At 62.3% G+C, this 18,262-nt stretch overlaps 3 protein-coding genes across 3 annotated transcripts; 1 reads left to right on the top strand and 2 right to left on the bottom strand.

The window, feature by feature from the left end:
• The first annotated feature begins 782 nt into the window (after positions 1 to 782).
• On the top strand, positions 783 to 4,823 carry LRCH4 (leucine rich repeats and calponin homology domain containing 4). Its single transcript, XM_054295017.1, has 16 exons — positions 783 to 978; positions 1,380 to 1,524; positions 1,598 to 1,724; positions 1,798 to 1,903; positions 2,159 to 2,295; positions 2,362 to 2,435; positions 2,512 to 2,608; positions 2,691 to 2,748; positions 2,833 to 2,879; positions 2,970 to 3,016; positions 3,190 to 3,267; positions 3,662 to 3,780; positions 3,883 to 3,923; positions 4,024 to 4,119; positions 4,436 to 4,474; positions 4,637 to 4,823. Exons 1-16 carry the CDS (start codon positions 783 to 785, stop codon positions 4,745 to 4,747), a joined length of 1,518 nt encoding a protein of 505 aa, XP_054150992.1. The 3' UTR covers positions 4,748 to 4,823.
• Positions 4,824 to 5,643: 820 nt separating this feature from the next.
• Positions 5,644 to 8,177, bottom strand: AGFG2 (ArfGAP with FG repeats 2). Its single transcript, XM_054295018.1, has 10 exons — positions 7,945 to 8,177; positions 7,576 to 7,669; positions 7,378 to 7,493; positions 7,186 to 7,294; positions 7,013 to 7,115; positions 6,809 to 6,922; positions 6,548 to 6,619; positions 6,311 to 6,370; positions 6,167 to 6,219; positions 5,644 to 6,094 (listed from the first exon to the last, which is right to left on the bottom strand). The coding sequence occupies exons 1-10, from the start codon at positions 8,175 to 8,177 to the stop codon at positions 6,032 to 6,034; spliced, it is 1,017 nt and encodes a 338-aa protein (XP_054150993.1). The 3' UTR covers positions 5,644 to 6,031.
• Positions 8,178 to 10,902: 2,725 nt separating this feature from the next.
• LOC128950136 (neuroligin-2-like) lies at positions 10,903 to 18,079 on the bottom strand. The gene is given in 6 exon segments (XM_054295013.1): positions 10,903 to 11,887; positions 12,619 to 13,408; positions 13,744 to 13,929; positions 14,422 to 14,571; positions 17,958 to 18,027; positions 18,029 to 18,079. Coding segments are annotated over 6 exon segments (2,217 nt in total). The 5' UTR covers positions 18,065 to 18,079.
• Between the last annotated feature and the right edge of the window lie 183 nt (positions 18,080 to 18,262).

Below are 18,262 nucleotides of genomic sequence, written 5' to 3' on the forward strand. Positions count from 1 at the left end.
CCGGGCGACGCAATGAAAGGGGGGACGTCAAAATGGGGACTCCAAAATGGAATTCTCAAAGTGGGACCTCAAAATGGGAGCCCCAAAATAGGACCCTCAAAATGGGACTCTCAAAATGGAACCCTAAAAATGGGACCCCCAAAATGGGACCCTCAAAATTGGACCCCAAAGTGAGACCCAGAAAGTGGGACCCTCAAAATGGGGACCCTCAAAATGGGGACATCCCCCCCTTTAAAAGGTGCGGCTCCTTTAAGAGGAGCTGTGGGCGGGGCTGAAGGGCCGGGGCGTGGCCTCCAAGCCTTCCCTGCTTGTCAATCATTGCCGTAACTCCTGATTGGTGGAGCCGCCACGCCCCGGCCACGCGCAGGGTTTTTATTATCCCGCTTTTGCGTCAAACGCGATTGGTTGGCTCCACGTCAATCTCGGGCGCTGCTCCCGCCTCCTCTATTTCGATTGGCTGATGCCAAAATTTTCGTTGCCGTTGCCAGGCAACGAGCTCCCCGCGATTGGTGGAGATTGTGCTTTAGTTGTGATTGGCTGCAGTTGGGCAGCATCCCCCATCACTTGACGACGATTTGTTCAACCTACCTATCAATCAAAGACCAAACTTCCGCATTTCTCCAGGCAGCGCCCCCCACTGTCCCTCTCCGATTCGCCGCGTCCCCGCGCGCCCCTTGCTCTGACTGGCTGCCACTCTGGCCCCGCCCCCGCGGCGGGGTCCGGAAGCGTCCGGGGTTCAGTCGGGCAGCGGCGGCCGCGGCGAGCGGAGCTCCGGGTCCGCCATGGCGGCGGGGGCGCTGGGGGCTGTCCCGGCTGAGCCGCCGCCGCTGCCGGGCCGCCTGCCCGGAGGAGCCGGCACGGAGCGCGCCCTGGAAGAAGCAGAGGCTTCCGGTACCCTCAGCCTGGCCGGCCGGCGGCTGCGCGCCTTCCCGGCGGCGGCGGCGCGGCGCTGGGACCTCAGCGACACCACTCAGGCCGGTGAGGCCGCGGCCCCAGGGCAGGACCCCCGACCCCTCCCCACAGCCCCGGGTCCCTCGGGGTGTTTCCCAGGGGAAGCTGCGGCTGCCCCGCCTCCCTCGGCGCGTCCCGGAGCCCGAGGCCCGCGGGAGCTGCCGGAGGCGCCGGGACGGGACGAGCCGGAGCTCCCGGTCCGGGCGGTCCGGCGGCTTCAGCGTCCCCGAGCTTCAGCCGGGCGGCTCGGGATCCATCAGCACCGCTGTCCCCGCGGATCTGCGTCCCCTGTCCTTATCCCGAGGCGTCCTTTATCCCCATTAGTCCCTTCCTGAGGCTGCCTTGTCCCTGTCGTTCCCTATTCCCGGGAATGTCCCGTCGCTGCGGGTCCCCTCCGCTGTCCCACACGCTGCCCCGGCTCCCTCCAGACCTGTCCCGGAACCGTTTCGGGGAGGTGCCGGAGGCCGCCTGCCGCCTGGTGTCTCTGGAAGGGCTGAGCCTGCACCACAACTGCCTGCGCAGCGTCCCCCCGGCCATCGCCAACCTGCAGGCCCTGGCTCACCTGGACCTCAGGTACGCTCCAGCCCCGCCGGTGTGACCGGGAGGCTCCAGCGGTGCCCCTGAGCCCGCCGTGTCCCCTCCGCAGCCGCAACCAGCTCAGCTCGCTGCCCGCCTGCCTGTGCCTGCTGCCGCTCCGCGTCCTCAACGCCAGCAACAACCGCCTGGCCCGGCTACCGCCGAACCTGGGCGCCCTCCGCACGCTGCGGCAGCTGGTGAGCCTGGCCCGGGCCGGAGGGACCCCGCGGGGCCGCGCCGGGCCCCGCTGAGCCCCGTCTCGCCCCGCAGGACGTGGGCTGTAACCGGCTGCGGGTGCTGCCGCCGGGGCTGGGGCAGCTGCGGGCGCTGCGGGACCTCAACGTGCGGCGGAACCAGCTGGCGGCGCTGCCCGAGGGTGAGGGTCCTGGGGAGGGGGTCCTGGGGAGGGGGTCCCGCCGCTTTTGGGGGTCCCCTCCATCCCGTGTCCCCCCGGCAGAGCTCTCGGAGCTGCCCGAGGGTGGGTGAGGGTCCTGGGGGGGTCCCCTCGATCTCCCCTCCATCCCGTGTCCCCCCGGCAGAGCTCTCGGAGCTGCCCGAGGGTGGGTGAGGGTCCTGGGGAGGGGGTCCCGCCGCTTTTGGGGGTCCCCTCCATCCCGTGTCCCCCCGGCAGAGCTCTCGGAGCTGCCCCTGGTCCGCCTGGATTTCTCCTGCAACCGGGTGGTGGCGATTCCGCGCTGCTTCCGCCGCCTGCGGCACCTCCAGACGCTCCTGGCGGACAACAACCCGCTCCAGTTCCCCCCTGCGCAGGTGAGGAGGGTCCCGGGGAGCCCCCCGACCCCCCAAAAGCTGCGGCTGAGCGCTCTGTGCCCCCAGATCTGCCTGAAGGGCAAAGTCCACATCTTCAAGTACCTGGAAGCCGAGGCTGCCGCCCATCCCGTGCCCGCATGGTAAAGGGGGGGCTCGGGGAGGGTCGCCCCGCTGTTTGTGGGGTCTCTCTGAGCGCTGTTTGCCCCCTCCCCGCAGCCCCCCGGACGAGCCGTGTCCCCTCCGGCAGCGAGGGGGGCTGGACTCCGGCTTCCACAGCGTGGACAGCGGCAGCAAGCGCTGGTCGGGGAACGAGGTGGGATTTGGGGGCGTTTTGGGGGAATTTCGGGGGGATTTGGGGTGTTCCCAACCCTGCACCCCCTTTGGCACCGTTTCAGTGCTCGGATGAGTCCTCGGAGCCGTCCCGGCAGCACAGGGAGATGCACGGCGGGGCAGGTGAGGGGAGGGGGTCCCCAAAACCCCCCCCGGACCCTCTGTCACCTTTTGGGGACCCCCCCTGTCACCCCCATGTCCCCACAGTCGGTGACAGTGACCCGGAGCAGCTGGAGGAGGAGCCCTCGCCCGAGGTGATGTCACCCCCCCAAATCTCTGATCCCCCTCCCAAAATTTTGGGGCTTCCTCCCCAAATCCTGACCCCCCCTCTGTCCCCCCCCCAGGAGCAGCAGAGCCAGACCCCGAGAGGTGACAGCCCTGAGGGCAGCAGGTGAGGGGTCTGGGGGGCTCCGAGATGGGTCTGGGGGGCTCCGGGAGCGGTCTGGGGGCTCCGAGATGGGTCTGGGGGGCTCCGAGATGGGTCTGGGGGCTCTGGGAGGGGTCTGCGTGGGTCCGAGGGGTCTGTGGGGGTCTGACCCCCCCCACCCCACCCCGTCCCTGCAGGGGGGTCCCCAGTTGCCGGCGGCGCCCCAAGAACCTGGAGGTGTGGATGGAGAGAGAGAGGGAGAGGAGCCGGGACAGGTACAGGGAAATGGGAAACAGGAATGGGGTTTGGGACAGGTACCTGGACTGGGGCTGGGAATTGTGATTGAGAATTGGGAACTGGGGTTTGGGACTGGGAACTGGGGACTGGGACAGGTATGGGGAAATGGGAATGGGGTTTGAGGTTTGGGGACTGGGAATTGGAGTTTGGGACTGGGACTAGGAATTGGGGACTGGGAATTGGGATTGGGAAATGGGGACTGAGAACTGGGAAATGGGAATTGGGGTCGGGGACTGGGAATTGGGGTCAGGGATTGGGAACTGGGGTTTGGGATCTGGGATTGGGAAATGGGGACTGGGATTTGGGGCGCTGGGATGGGATCGGGAATGGGGTAGGACACGGGCCGGGCACTGGCTGCTCTTACCCCACCAGGACCCCCCCCCGGAGACCCCCCCAGGACCCTGATGGAGCCCCCGGACCCCCAAAACCCAGCGCCTGCCTCAGCCCTTCCTCATCCTCCTCTTCCTCCTCATACAGTGCCACCAAGCCAGGTATGACAGCGTCCCCAAAGTGTCCCCTCCCCAGTCCCTGGCCCCAAAAACTCCCCTGTGACCCCTCCCCAGTGCCCCCTGACCCCTCGAATGTCCCCGCAGCCCCCCCGGACCCCGACCAGCTGATGGCTGAGCTGCGCCAGGTAACGCCCCCATCCCCTCCCCGGGTATTCTGGGCGGGTCTGGGGCTCTGTGCCCCCCTGACTCGCTCGGGGGGTCCCTGCTGTGCCCCCCACCCCGCAGAGCCTTGAGGCGCTGCTGCAGCTGCGGCTGCCGGAGGAGCTGGGGGGGGACCTGGAGCTGCTGGGGCGCGTGGCGGCGCGGCTGCGGCCCTGGGCGGTGAGTGACAGACCTAAAACACCCCAAAATAACCCCAAAACAGCCCCAAAACTGCCCTGCGTGGCTGTGGCCCTGGGCGGTGAGTGACAGACCTAAAACACCCCAAAATAACCCCAAAACAGCCCCAAAAATGCCCTAAAACAGCCCCAAAACAGCCCCCAAATCCCCTTTTTTACCCCTAACCCCAAATGAACACCCCCAAACCCCCTTTTTGACCCCCTGACCCTGCAACCATCACCTCCGAAACCTCATTTTTTACCCCCAACCCCAAAAATGACCCCCAAACCCCCCCTGACTCCTCCTTTTACCCCCCCAGAGCCCCCCCAGCCCCCGCCGGACGCCGCCGCCCTCTGAGGTACCGAGCTGGGGGGGTGGGATTGATTTGGGGGGGGGTCCCGTTCTGGTGGGGCATCCCATTCTGGCGAGTGGGATTGATTTGGGGGGAGTCCTGGTGGGATTGATTTAGGGGGGGGGGTCCCACACCCTCCCAGGGCTGATGCGAGGTCCCCCCCCCCAGGTGAAGCCCCCCCACCCCCGGCGCCCCCCCCCCGGGCTGCTCTTCGCCCTCTTCTACGGCCTCCTCATGGCGCTGCTCCTGGCCGCGCACCGCGCGCTCTTTGGCTGCTGAGGGACCCCCCAAAAACCTGGGGAATGCCCCAGAACTTGGGGGAGCCCCCCTGGACCCAGGGGAACCCCCAAACCCCAAGGGGGGTTCCGATCTTTGCACCTTTTCTCGTCCCCCCCCCTTTGTCTTGTGCCTTAACGCTGGGGAAACTGAGGCAGGGAAGGGGGGGGGGGCTGAACACCCCGTGCCCCCCTGGGGGTGTGATCTTAATTATTCATATTATAATTAATTATGAGTTATCATCATGAGTTTTATTATTATAATGAGTTATTATTATAATAAATTGTCACTATTATAATAATGAGGTATTATAATGAGTTGTTATACAGGACTGTGAACATAATAAGTTAATTATTACAGTTAATTATAACTTAATTATGGCGGAGGAACACTAAAATAAGGATGACCAAAATTTATTGTAATTAATTATTATTAAAATTATTATATTTAACTATTATAGGGCTGTCGCTCTAATTATTATAACAGTAATAATTTTGTTTTTGAGTGTGGATATCCCCCTCAAAATCAGACTTGGTACATCCCTGTCCCTTTGTGACACCGATCACCGGCTGGGACCAAACCCCGGGGCGGGGGCGTTCAGTCCTGCCCCTCTCCTGCTGCCACCGCTCAGCTTTTTGTCCGTTTTCGCCATTTCTGTGCCCAAAAGGGGACGCCCCCCCGCCCCCCTCAAGCTGTGCTGTGCCGCCCCTTGTGTTCCCCCCCGTCCCCAAAGCTCCGCCGCTAATTCCGCCCTTCCCCAGCAGGTGCGGGAGGAGCCGAGCCGGGCCCGGGCCCCGCGGGGGGAAGTGGGGGCGTCCGTACCCCCCCGGTGCCTCCGTTAATTCCCCTCCCGCACCCCCATCCCCCTCCGGTGCCTTCGTTAATGCCCGTTCCCCCCCGTCACCCCCGGTAACTTCCCTTGGCGCCATCTTTGTTGAGGGCAGGCTGCCATGGCCGCCCCTTCAGGGGGTGAGGCCCGGGCCGCCATCTTGACTGAGGGCGGATAGGGGGCTATAGGGGCACCCTCTTTAATAAGGGCAAAGCCGCGATGGGAGGCCTCACCCATGGCCGCCATCTTTACCGAGGGCAGAGCCCTGAGAGGAGGCCGCCATCTTTACCGAGGGCACAGCCGTGAGGGGAGGTCTCGGCGCGGCAACGCAGCGGGACGGATCGGAGCCGTTTTTACCGAATATATATTAGATATCGCGATAAATCTCTCGGAACAAAAATAAAACCTGGTCCCGGCGGAGGGGCCGTGCCCTGCGGGGCCCCCAGGAGCAGCTGTGGTCACAGGAAGGGGTTGGTGGCCCGGTGCCGGATCCCGAACGGTGCCACCGGGGCCGGGACGGTCTGGGGGGGCACAGGGGGTGTCAGCGGCAGGGAAAGGGGGCCCGGACCCCCCCGCAACCCCCCGGTGCTCACCACGAAGGGGTTGGTGGAAGCTTTGGCAACGCTGAACCCAGAGGAAGGCAAACCTGAGGGGGGAAAATGGAGAGGGGTCAGTGGGAGGGTGGACAGTTTATAAATATATAAAATTCAACAATATTTAACCTGCCCGCCTCTTACCATCGGCCTGGAAGGGACTGGGGAAGCCCCCAGGAACAGGGGGCAAGGTGAAAGCCGCACCTGAGAGAGGGGACAGAGGATTGGGACCCCCACACCCCACCCTGGTCAGGGAATTGGGGGTCAGGGGGGTCCCAGACCCCACCCTGATCAAGAATGGGGGGTCAGGGGGGTGCAGACCCCACCCTGGTCAGGGAATGATGGGCTCAGGGAATTGGGGGGGCTCAGGGGGTCACTCACCAGGCCCGTTGATCTCGAAGGGGTTCGTGGAGGGTCTGAGGGCCACAGGAGCTGTGAAGGGGTTGGTGTAGCCTGGGGGGTGGGCACAGGTGTCACCGTGGAGGGATGGTGGGACCCCAAGCCCCCTCCCCAGCACCCCAAGGGATGAGGAGACCCGAATCCCCCCCTTGCCCATCAATTCCAGGTGTCCCAAACACCGAGGGGGGGGCACCAAACCCCTCCCTGGTCCCTCTCCAAGAGTCCCAGGGGGTCTTGGGGTACCTGTGGTGCTGGGGGGGATGTGGAAGGGGGGCACAGCCCCCCCAAACATGGGTGCTCCAGGGCTGGTTCCAAAGGCATCAAAAGCAGGGAAGGCAGACCGGGCTGGGGCAGGGCCTGGGGACAAAGCTGGGGTCACTCAGGGGTTACCAGGTCACTGGAGACCCCCGTGCTCCCCTCCCCGAGTCCCCCAGACCCCGAGCTCACCAGGGAAGGCAGCGAAGGCGGGGGCAGGGGCTGGGCTGGCGAAGGGGTCCCCCCCGATGTCAGCCAGGAGGTCGGTGCTGGCTTTTCGGGCAGCTGGGTGAGGCTGGGGGGGCACCACAGGGTCAGGGGGGGCTGTTCCCACCTCGGCACCCCCAGGAGGGGCCCAGTCCCACCTGTGGCAGCGTCCCTGTGTCCCCGTGGAGGAGCTGGGGGGGGCCGGGCTCTGCTGAGGTGCTTTGGGGGGGCTTCACTTGTTCTTTCACTTGTTCTGGTGGCACGTACCTGCCATGGGAGGGGAACACATCATCTCAGGGGTCCCCACCCCATGCTGCCCCCCGTAAAAACGTCCCCAGCCCCTCTCCTACCATCGCTTCTTCTCGTATTTCTCCTGCAGGAACTCCTTCACCTTCTGGGGGTCGCGGGAGTCGGGGAGCAGCGACGTCCGGGGGTCGAAGGTGCCAAGCCAGACCCTCCTGCAGGCCTGGGGGGCCGGGGAGGGTCCGTGGGGACGGGGACAGGGTGGGATGGACACGGCAGAGCCCTCCCAGCAGCCATCCCCTTACCTCATTACCGTGCACCTGCAGGAACAGCACCTCGGCCTCGCTGAACGTGGTCATGGAGATGGACTTGACGCGGTGTGGGGGGTTCAGTCCCCGCCTGCGGGGGGATTCGCGGGGTCAGCGCCCCCCCTGCGCCCGTAAACACCCAAAAATGAGCTTTTTCTCCCTAAAAAGAGGTGCCCGAATAGCGCAGCGTGTGAAGCCACGTGCCGCGGTCACGCCCCCTCCCGCCGAGCCCCGCCCACAAAGGGAACAGGCAATCAATGACACCTTGACGAAGCGCTGCCCCGCCCACCGCGCTCAGGTGTGAATTAGTCCCGCCCCCGCTCCTCCCACGGGCCCGCCCTCACGCCCCGGCCCCGCCCCGCTCACAGCGCCCCGGAGCAGCCGGTGCACACGAAGCTGCCCACGCTGATGTCCACGTAGGTGACGCCGCGCTGGCCGCATTCGAAGCAGAGCCGGTTGGCGGGAACCGCGCTCACCAGCTCCCGCACCCGCCGGCACCAAACCTCGGCCTCCGCGTCCCGGCTCGCGCTGCCCCTGCGGGCCCCGGGGCCTCCGCCGGGCCCCGCTCCCGGCCCGGTGCCGGCGTTGCCCGCCGCCATCTTCCCGCTGTCGCAAGCCCCGCCCTCTCCGCCGCAGCGCCGCCGCTGATTGGCTGGTTGACGCAGCGCCCCCTGGCGTCCCGTGCGCCTCCGCTTCCCGCCCTTTCCGTCCCCTCAGCGCCGCCCCTCCCACCGCCCTGAGGGGATTCACCGCCCCTCGGCGGGAAACGCCTCGTTTTGGGCGGGTTTCACGGAAAAACGGCATTTTCCACCACCAAGCCCAGCATTTTTCACCATCAAAACCAGCATTTTCCACCAGCGCCGCGTCCCGGCTGCTCCCGCGGTGAGGGACGGGGCTTTGGGGGTCTCCCACCTCAGGCTCTTCCTGCCCTTTCCGTCCCCTCAGCGCCGCCCCTCCCATCGCCCAGAGGGAATTCACCGCCCCTTGGCTGGAAACGCCTCATTTTGGGCTGATTTCACGGAAAAACGGCCCTTTCCAGTTTATCCCAGTTCGCCCCAGTTCAATCCATGTCCCCGTCCAGTTCAATCCCAGTCTCCCACAGTCCCTCCCAGTTTATCCCAGTTCAATCCCAGTCCATCCCAGTCCCCCCCAGTTTATCCCAGTCCCCTCACCCCCCCTCCTCTCAGCCAATGGGATCTCGCCATTCCCAGCCCCGCCTCCAGCGCACGCGCACACAGCTCTCCATCACTTTAGGGTTCCGAATTTTAGGTTTTTTTCCGGATTTTTTTTTCTTTTTTTTTAATTAAAAACGCCCTCGGGGCCGCCCCTCCCCCCGCCCCTCCCCCAACCCCCGTCCCTCCCCCCTCACGGTGGGGGGTCCCGCCCGCCCCTCCCCCACTCCTCCCCTCCCCCCGCGGCCCCCCCGGGAATAAAAATAGAAGCTCTGGGGTGGGGGAGGGGCGGGGGGATATGGTGGAGGGGGGAGGGGCGTCTCCATGGCAACCGGGGAGGGGTCACAGTGATGTCGCCGCGGCAACGGGGGTGGTCTTCATGGCAACCGGTGACATCATCAGGCACTATCGCCCATTAGATGAATGACGTCATAGGGGATATCGATGACGTCACAGTGGCTACATCACCATGGTAACCGGTGACACCACAAGGTGACATTGCCAGAGCAATGGGGCGGTCTCCATGGCAACCGGTGACATCATAGGGTGGCGTCAATGTAGCAATAGGTGATGCCAAGGGGTGACATCACTGACTCCATTGGTGATGTCATAGGGTCACCAGTGAAATCACAGGGATGGTGTCACCATGGCAACCCATGACATCATAGGACGATGTCGCCACAGGGATCAATGACATCATAGGGCGATGTCGCCATAGCAGCCAGTGACATCATTAGGTGATATCACTCGAGTAACCAATGACATCACAGGGCAATGTTGACGTCATGGTGGGTGTATCACCATAGCAACCAGTGATGTCATAGTGCGACATTATCGTGGCAACTGGGGTAACAAATGATGTCACAGGGGTGACATCACCATGGCAACCACTGATGCCATAGGGTGATGTTGCCATGGCAACCAGTGCCGTCACAGGGAAATAAATGACGTCATAGCAGTGACATCACAATTGTGGGCAGTGACATCATTGGGCGATACCACCACGACGATTTATGACGGCACCGTGTCACCAATGACATCACCATGATAATCAGTGCGGTCATTGGATGATGTCATCATGCCAATCTATGATGTCATAATGGTAACCGATTACATCACAAGATGTCGTCACTGTGGCAACCAGTGACATCACAGGATGGCATAACCATGGCAACCAGTGACATCATAGGGTCACTGATGACGTCACAGCAGTGGGAAGCAGTGATATCACAGGGGGTGGGGTGACACCCCCACGATGACGTCATCACCACCCCTCTCCCCATCTCCATGGCGACTTTCTGGGGTCAAAGGTCACGGCCATTTTTATGGGGGGGTGGGGGAGGAGAGATCCCCAGGGTGGGGAAGGGGCAGCGGTTGGGTGGGGGATGGGGGAGGGGAACGGGGGAGGGGCCGGGCCGCCCCTCCCCCCACGTTTGGCACAAATGTCTCCGTCCAAGAAAGCGGCAAAAAAAAACCCCAAAAAATCTAAAATTGGGAAAAAAATCGTGGGTGGGGAGGGGCGGGGACGGGACCCCTCCCCCCCTCAGGGTTTGGCCTCGTTCTGGCCCAGCCAATCAGGATCATGCAGCTTTTTTTGGGGGGAGGGTCTCCAAAACCCACTCCGCCACTGGGTCAGCCCCTCGCCCACCCCATTTTTGGGCTCCCCCCGTGGTTTTTCGGGGGTGGGGGAGGGGCGGGGTATGGGGGGAGGGGCGACCCCCCCCCCATAATTCCGGCTGGGGTGGGGGAGGGGCGGATTCCCATGCGGGATTTGTTTATTTTTGGGGGGGTTAAGGGAGGGGCGGTCCCCAGGATGGGGGAGGGGTCCCCAGGGTGGGGGAGGGGTCCCCATGCGGCTCAGCCCCCCCACGGGACTGGGGGTGGGGGGAGGGGCAGGAACGGGAGTGGAGTCCCCAAAAATCATCAGCGGGTGGGGGAGGGGTGACCTCATATTTGGGGTTTTTCCCCCGCAATTTTAGGGGTGGGGGAGGGGAATGGGTGGGGGATGGGCGGGTGGGGGAGGGGTTTCCCCCCCTTTAGTCCATTCCGGGCGGGGGTCAGGAGCGGTGGGGTGGAGCAGGACCGGGAGTGTGGGCGGGGCAAGAGCGGGGGGCGGGGCAGGAGCGGGGGCGGGGCTCCCTGGCCCCTCCCCCTATACGCGCGTGGTGGAGTGGGGGTGGGGCAGGGCGCTGTTGTGGCCCGGGGGGGGGAAGGGCGCCCCGAAGGGGTGCAGGGCCGGGAGTCCCCCCGGCACCATGGTGATGGTGGTGGGGGGCGGGGGCAGCAGCGAGGGGGGCGGGGCGGCGCTGGAGGGGGGCGGGGCGTGGGCGGCGTGGGGGAGGGGCACGTCCTCGGGGGCCCTGCGCAGGGCCAGCGTGTAATCGGGGGGGCCCGAGGGGGGCACCTCGGGGGGCTCCCCTCCCCCCAGCCCCACCCCCATCCCCCCCACCCCCATCATCATGCCCACCCCTCCCCCCACCGCCGGCAGCTTCAGCTGCAGCTGCACCAGCTCCTCCTCCGCCCCGCCCCCGCCGTGGTGCCCCCCCAGCAGGTCATTGGTGGCCACCACGCGGCCCGACGATGACGTGGGCGCCGTGGGCGGGCTCAGCCGCCGAGGCCCCACCCCCAAACCCCCCCGCAGCCCCTCCCCCACGGGGCGCTTGTCCCGCTTGTAGTAGAGCGCGGCGAAGGCCAGGATGTTGAGGAAGAGGAGGGAGGCGCCCACGGCCACGGTGACGCTGAGCTCCGTGGAGTAGTCCCGGGAGTCTCCGGGGAAGGGCGCGAAACGCCGGCGCCCATCGCCGTCGTCGTCGTCGTCCTCGCCGCCGCCGAACCCGCCGTTCTGCACGGGCGTGGTGGGCGAGGGCCGGCGCGTGGGCGGGGGGCGGCGTGGGGGCGGCGGCAGGCGCGTGGTGGTGGACGAGGGCGGCAGCTGGTGCAGGTTGTGCAGGTGCGGCACCAGCTCCAGCCAGAACGCCACCTTGTTGGCGCGGTAGTGGTCGCGCACGCGCGGCTTGAGGCCGATGTGCAGGTAGCGCTTGTCCTTGCCGTCGAAGCGCGTCCACACCACCTCCTCGAAGCGGTTGGGCTTGGTGTGGATGAACTTGGTGTCCTGCGGCACCGGCTGGTTCGGGTCCCTGCGGGCAGAGTGACCGATTGACCAGCCGGCCAACTGAGCACCTGGCCAGGTGACCAGTCAATGACCGATCAATCGCCCAACTGATCACCCAACCAACCAACAGATCACCCAACTGAGTGACCAACTGACCGACCAATGACTGACCAACTACCCAAGGAATCAATCAACAACCAACTGATCACTCAACCACTCAACTCTTCATCCAATCACTCAACCAACCATTCAACCACCCAACTGACCACTGAACCAAGAGATCACCCAGCCACTCAACTGATCATTCAACCACCCAACGACCCAACTGATCACCCAACTACTCAACTGACCACTCAACTCTTCATCCAACTGACCACTCACCCAATCAACCATTCAACCACCCAACTGAGCACCCAACTGACCATTCAACCACTGAACTGACCACCCAACCACCCAATTCACCACTCAACCACCCAACTGATCACCCAACTGACCATTCAACCACTGAACTGACCACTCAACCACCCAACCACCCAATTGACCACTCAACCAGCCAACTGACCACTCAACCACTCAACTCCTCATCCAACTGACCAGTCACACCACGTACCATTCAACCACCTATCTAACCACCCAACTGACCACCCAACTGACCACTCAACCATCCAACTGACCACCCAAAAACCCAACTGACCACTCAACCACCCAACTGGCCCAACCATTGCCCAACCCTTCACCAACCGTTGCCCCACCCACCCTGTCTTGGCAAAGTTGGTCCAGTAGGTCATCACCACGGCGCTGAGCATGACGTCGTTCTTGGAGAAGTTGCATGGGAAGAGGTCGGTGGCTCCCACCATGGGCACCCCGAACACGTAGGGGATCTCGTCGCCGTGCGCCGCGTCCGCCCACTCGGGTCGCGCGTCCGTCTGGCAGTGGTGGTAGAAGGTGTAGAAGTACACGGGCGACTGGTACTCGGCGTGCAACTTGGCCGTGGCCACCGCCGGCGCCACCCACTGGTGGTCGGTGAAGAGCGCCAGCAGCGTCTTCCTCCTCATCTCGCCGTTGTCGCGGTCCGCCCAGTCCGTGTACATGAACTTGATGGTCTCCCTCAGGATGTCCTTGCCCTCGGGGTACCCGTAGAGGTTGTCCACGAAGTTGGACACTGTGAAGTCGAAGTAGGAGGCCGAGATGCCGTCCTCGCTCTCCAGCGAGTCCTCCACGAACTTGAGCCCCTCGCCCTGGTTGACGCCGATGAGGATGTCGTAGTTGAGGAACTCGCCCTGCTGCATCAGGATCTCGGGGTCGTCGGGCACCACGTCGCCGTCCACCACCGGCCCGAAGGCCACGTGGTAGCGGGCGGGCTGCACGTCCTGGTCCACCAGGGCGCGGAAGGGCTGCCGGCGCAGGCACTCGACGGCGGCGCCGGTGTCGGCGCGCTCGCAGCCCACCTTGGCCGCCAGCAGACGGGTGTACTTGAGGGGTTGGTAATTGACCGACCAGCTGGCGATGGCCGTGCCGCTCTGCGCGATGGCCTTCTGGAACAGGCCTGGGGAAGGGGCGTGGAGAGGTCAGTGGGGGCGTGGGGTGGGATTGGAGTTTGGGGTCATGGGAGGTGTTTGGGATGGGGTCTCACCAGGGTTTGGGGTCATTGGGGTCTAGGGGATGTGGGGATGGGGTCTCACCAGGGTTTGGTGTCATGGGGATGAGGTTCCACCGAAGTTTGGGGTGATTGAGATGAGGTTCCATCAGGATTTGGAGTCATCAGGGATGTGGGGATTGGGGTTCCACTAGGGTTTGGGGTCATTGGGGTCACAGGGATTGGATTTGTCCTTGATATGTCCCTGATATGAATTTTGGGGCCATTTCCCTCAGTTTCGGTACCTTCCGAGTGGTGTGAGAGGATGAGGAGGCTGACGCAGGCGGCGCCGGCGCCAGAGCCGAAGATGGTGATGCGCTGGGGGTCGCCCCCAAAGTGCCCGACGTTCTCATGGAGCCACCGGAGCGCCTGGATCTGGTCCAGGAGTCCGTAATTGCCCTTGGCCGCCTGGTCCCCCGTGCTCAGGAACCCTGGGGACACCGAGGGGACATTGGGGACATCCTGGGGACATCGCGGGGACATCGTGGGGACATCGTGGGGACACTGGCAGGGAGGTGGGACGCTCTCAGGGACGTTGGGGACACTGCCAGGACATTGGGGACACTGCCAGGACACCATGGGGGACATCGGGGACATGGTGCCAGGACATTGGGGGACAGGGCCAGGACATGCAATGTCCCCAATGTCCCCAGTGTCCCCAATGCCCTTACCCAGCATGCCCAGCCTGTAGTTCATGGTGACAATGATGACATTGCCATACGCCGCCAGGACACTGCCATCGAACATGTTCCCTGTCCCCAATGTCCCCAATGCCCCCAATGTCCCCAGTGTCCCCAATGTCCCCAGTGTCCCCAATGCCCCCAATGTCCCCAGTGTCCCCAGCGTCCCCAATGCCCCCAGTGTCCCCAATGTCCCCAATGTCCCCAATGTCCCCAGTGTCCCCAGTGCCCCAATGCCCTTACCGAGGACCCCCAGCCGGTAGTTCATGGTGACAACGATGACATTGCCGTAGGCCGCCAGGACGCTGCCATCGAACATGTTCCCTGTCCCCTCCATGTAGGAGCCACCGTGCAGGAACAGCATCACCGGCTTCTTGCCGCTGTCACGGATGTCTGGGGACACCGAGAGGACATTGAGGTGACACTGGGGACACTGGGGACATCAGGGATATCAGGGATATTGGGGACATTGGGGGCATTGGGGACATTGGAGATATCAGGGATATTGGGGACATTGGGGCAGGGACAGGGCAGTGACAGCATCACCGGCTTCTTGCTGCTGTCATGGATGTCTGGGGACATTGGGGACATCAAAATGACATCCAAATGACATTGGGGACATCAGGGAAATCAGGGCAGGGGACAGGGTGAGGACACCTTAGGGACATCGAGGGACAGGGAATGGGCAGGGACGGGGACAGCTTGGGGACATCTCTGGGGGTGGGGACACCCTTGGGGACACCGTTGGGACACCCTTAGGGACCTCCCTGGGATTTGGGACATCCCTGGGGACACCCTTGTGGTAATTTTGGGGTCATTTGGGGTCACTTTGGAGACATTTTGGGTCACTTTGGGGTCACTTGGAGTCGGCTTGGGGTTTGGGTCATTTTGGGGTCACTTTGGGGTCACATGGGGACACTTTGGGTCAATTTGGGGTAATTTTGGGGTTTTTTCCCCTTTTTCGGGGCCGTTTCCATGGCAACGTCCCCCCCTCTTGGGGACAATGAGCAAAGGAGGGGGGGAGGGGGGGACATGGGAAGGGAGGGGAGGGGCATCCAAAAAACCACCAAAAACCCCAAAAACCACCAAAACACCAAAAAAAAAAACCAACAACAAAAAAAACCAAAAAAACCAAAAATCTGCCCCAAACCCCACCCGCGAAGAAGCCAAAAAAAAACCACAAAAAAAGAAAAAGAAGAACAAAAAAAGACAATAAAAGAAAAAAAAAAAGAAAAAAAAAAAGAAAAGAACCAAACCCCCCCCAGAAAAATTCCACAAAGAACCAAAAAAAGGCACAAAAAAAAAAGATTTAAAAATTCCCCCCCCTCCCCCCCCACGGGAGAGAATTTGGGGGGTGGGGGAGGGGAAAGGGGGGGAGGGGAAGAAAAAAAAACACCCAAAAAACCCCAAAAAAACCCAAAAAGAAAAGGGGGGGGAAGAAGCAGAAAAATAATGCAAAAGACCCAAAAACGGCGGAATTTGCCCCAAAACATGCAGAAAATACCTGAGTCCGGGGGGGGCCGCCGGCCGCGCCGTCCTCGCGCGCTTTTTGCCGAGCAAACCTGGACCGGGGGGAGAGAAACGGAAAAAAATTTGGGGCAAAAAGGAGCGAAAATGGGGTTGGGGGCGGGGGTGGGGGAAAGAACAAAAAAATTAAAATTTAAAAAAGAATTGGGGGGGAGGGGCAAAATTCCACCCCCCCCGAAAAAAGAGGAGTTGGAACGTTCCAGAAACCTCCCCCATTAAAAAATGGGGAGGAGAAAATGGGGGGAAAAAATCCCAAAATTGGGGAAAATGAGAAAAATTGGAAATGGGGGGAAAATGGGGGGAAAAAGCCCCCAAAAGTTGGGCAAAATGGGAAAAATGGAAATGGGGAAAAATAGGGAAAATTGGAAAATGGGAGAAATGGAGGGAATGGGGGGAAAAGCTCCAAAATGGGGAAAATTGGAAAAATGGGAAAATTTGGAAAAGGGCCCAAAAATAGGACTGGGGAAGGGGCCAGGGGGCTGGAATGGACACTGAGTGGACACTGAGTGGACACTGAGTAGACACTGCATGGGACACTGGGATGGACACTGAGTGGACACTGGGATGGACACTGGGATGGACAATGAGTGGACACTGAGTGGACACTGGCATGGACACTGGGATGGACACTGAGTGGACACTGGCATGAAACACTGAGTGGACACTGAGTGGACACTGAGTGGACACTGGCATGGACACTGAGTGGACACTGGACACTGAGTGGACACTGGGATGGACACTGAGTGGACACTGGCGTGGACACTGAGTGGACACTGAGTGGACACTGAGTGGACACTGGCATGAACACTGAGTGGACACTGGCATGGATACTGGGATGGACACTGAGTGGACACTGAGTGGACCCCGAGCAGGGGGGCGGGGCCGTGGCTTGTGGGGGGGGGCTTGAGAAGGGCTGCCCCGCCCCCCTTTTTTGCCCAATTTTGCTGTTTTTTCCCCCAAATCCCAATTTCCAGATTTTTCCCGACCAGATTTTCCCTTTTCCCGCCCTTTTTCCCCCCCAGTTGGGGGTGGGGCCAGACTAGGCCACGCCCCTCACCTATTTTCCCGCCTGGTTTTTTCCCAATTTCCCTGGATTTTACCCCATTTCCTGATTTCTTCCATTTCCCACTCCAGTTTTCCACTAAATTTTGCCCAAATTTCTCTTTTTTCTCCCCATTTTTTGGACTGAGATTTGGGGGTGGAGCCGCCCTTCCCCCTCCCTTGGCCCCGCCCCTTTCCTCAATTTCCCACCATTTTTTTTCCTGAATTTCCCCGTTTTTGCTCCAGTTTTCTCATTTTTTGCCCCATTCCTTCCCTCACCTGTGTGGGGCCCCGGCCATGCCCCTCCCTCATTGACTACGCCCACCAAACCTGGCCACGCCCACCAAACCTGGCCACGCCCACATGTCTGTTCTTCGAATGGGTGCAGAGCTGAGGTAGTGCCCCCTCCCCTAACCTGACCACACCCATTTTCCATTGCCATGCCCACTCCTGCCATTCCCAGCCCTCCCTCACCCTGTCCCCAGGTGTGCCCCAGGTGTGTTCCTGCCCCTCACCTGTCCCCAGGTGTGCCACAGGTAATTTACCATCCTCAGGGGGCGCGTGGAGGTTCAGGTACAGGCAATCCTCGCTCTGTACCCCCCCGGAGCCATGCCCAGCTGTACCCCATGGACCCCAGCTCTATCCCAGGTGTGTCACACACATCCCCAGGTGTATCACACCTGTCCCCAGGTACATTACCATCCTCGGTGGGCACGTAGAGGTTCAGGTACAGGCAGGTCTTTGCTCTGCGCAGCCCCACACTCACACCCAGGTATATCCCATCCATCCCCAGGTATATCCCATGTCTCCCAGGTGTATCTCAGGTATGTCACAGGTGTATCACACCTGCCCCCAGGTGTACCCCAGGTGTACATTACCATCCTCGGTGGGCACGTAGAGGTTCAGGTACATGCAGTCCTCGCTCTGTATCACCCCAGACCCGTCCCCCAGGTATATCCCATGTCTCCCAGGTGTATCTCAGGTGTATCTCAGGTGTATCACACCTGTCCCAGGTGTATCTCAGGTACATTACCATCCTCAGTGGGCACGTAGAGGTTCAGGTACAGGCAGTCCTCGCTCTGCGCAGCCCCACACTCACACCCAGGTATATCCCATCCATCCCCAGGTATGTCCCATGTCTCCCAGGTGTATCTCAGGTGTATCTCAGATGTATCACACCTGTCCCCAGGTGTACCCCAGGTGTACATTACCATCCTCGGTGGGCACGTAGAGGTTCAGGTACAGGCAGTCCTCGCTCTGCGCCGCCACGTAGGCGCCGGCCCGCCTCCAGGTTGTCGCTGAGCCACAGGGGCAGCATCAGCGGCGGCGGCCCCCGCGCGCAGGTTCTGGGGGCACGCGGGGGCGAAGGCCGTGGCGTCGCGGACCCCCCCCCCCAGGCGGCGGGGGCCTCGGGGGGCGCCCAGCGGCGCGGGCCGAGCGGGGGGGGCGGCGTAGGGCACCCCCAGGAAGGCCTGGACCGGCCCCAGCAGCTCGTTGGAGAGGTCGCGGCGCGCGC

Source organism: Melozone crissalis, unplaced genomic scaffold (genome assembly GCF_028551555.1).
Source record: "Melozone crissalis strain CALT ecotype California unplaced genomic scaffold, PUWL_Pcris_2 ptg000462l_1, whole genome shotgun sequence".
Lineage (NCBI taxonomy): Eukaryota > Metazoa > Chordata > Aves > Passeriformes > Passerellidae > Melozone > Melozone crissalis.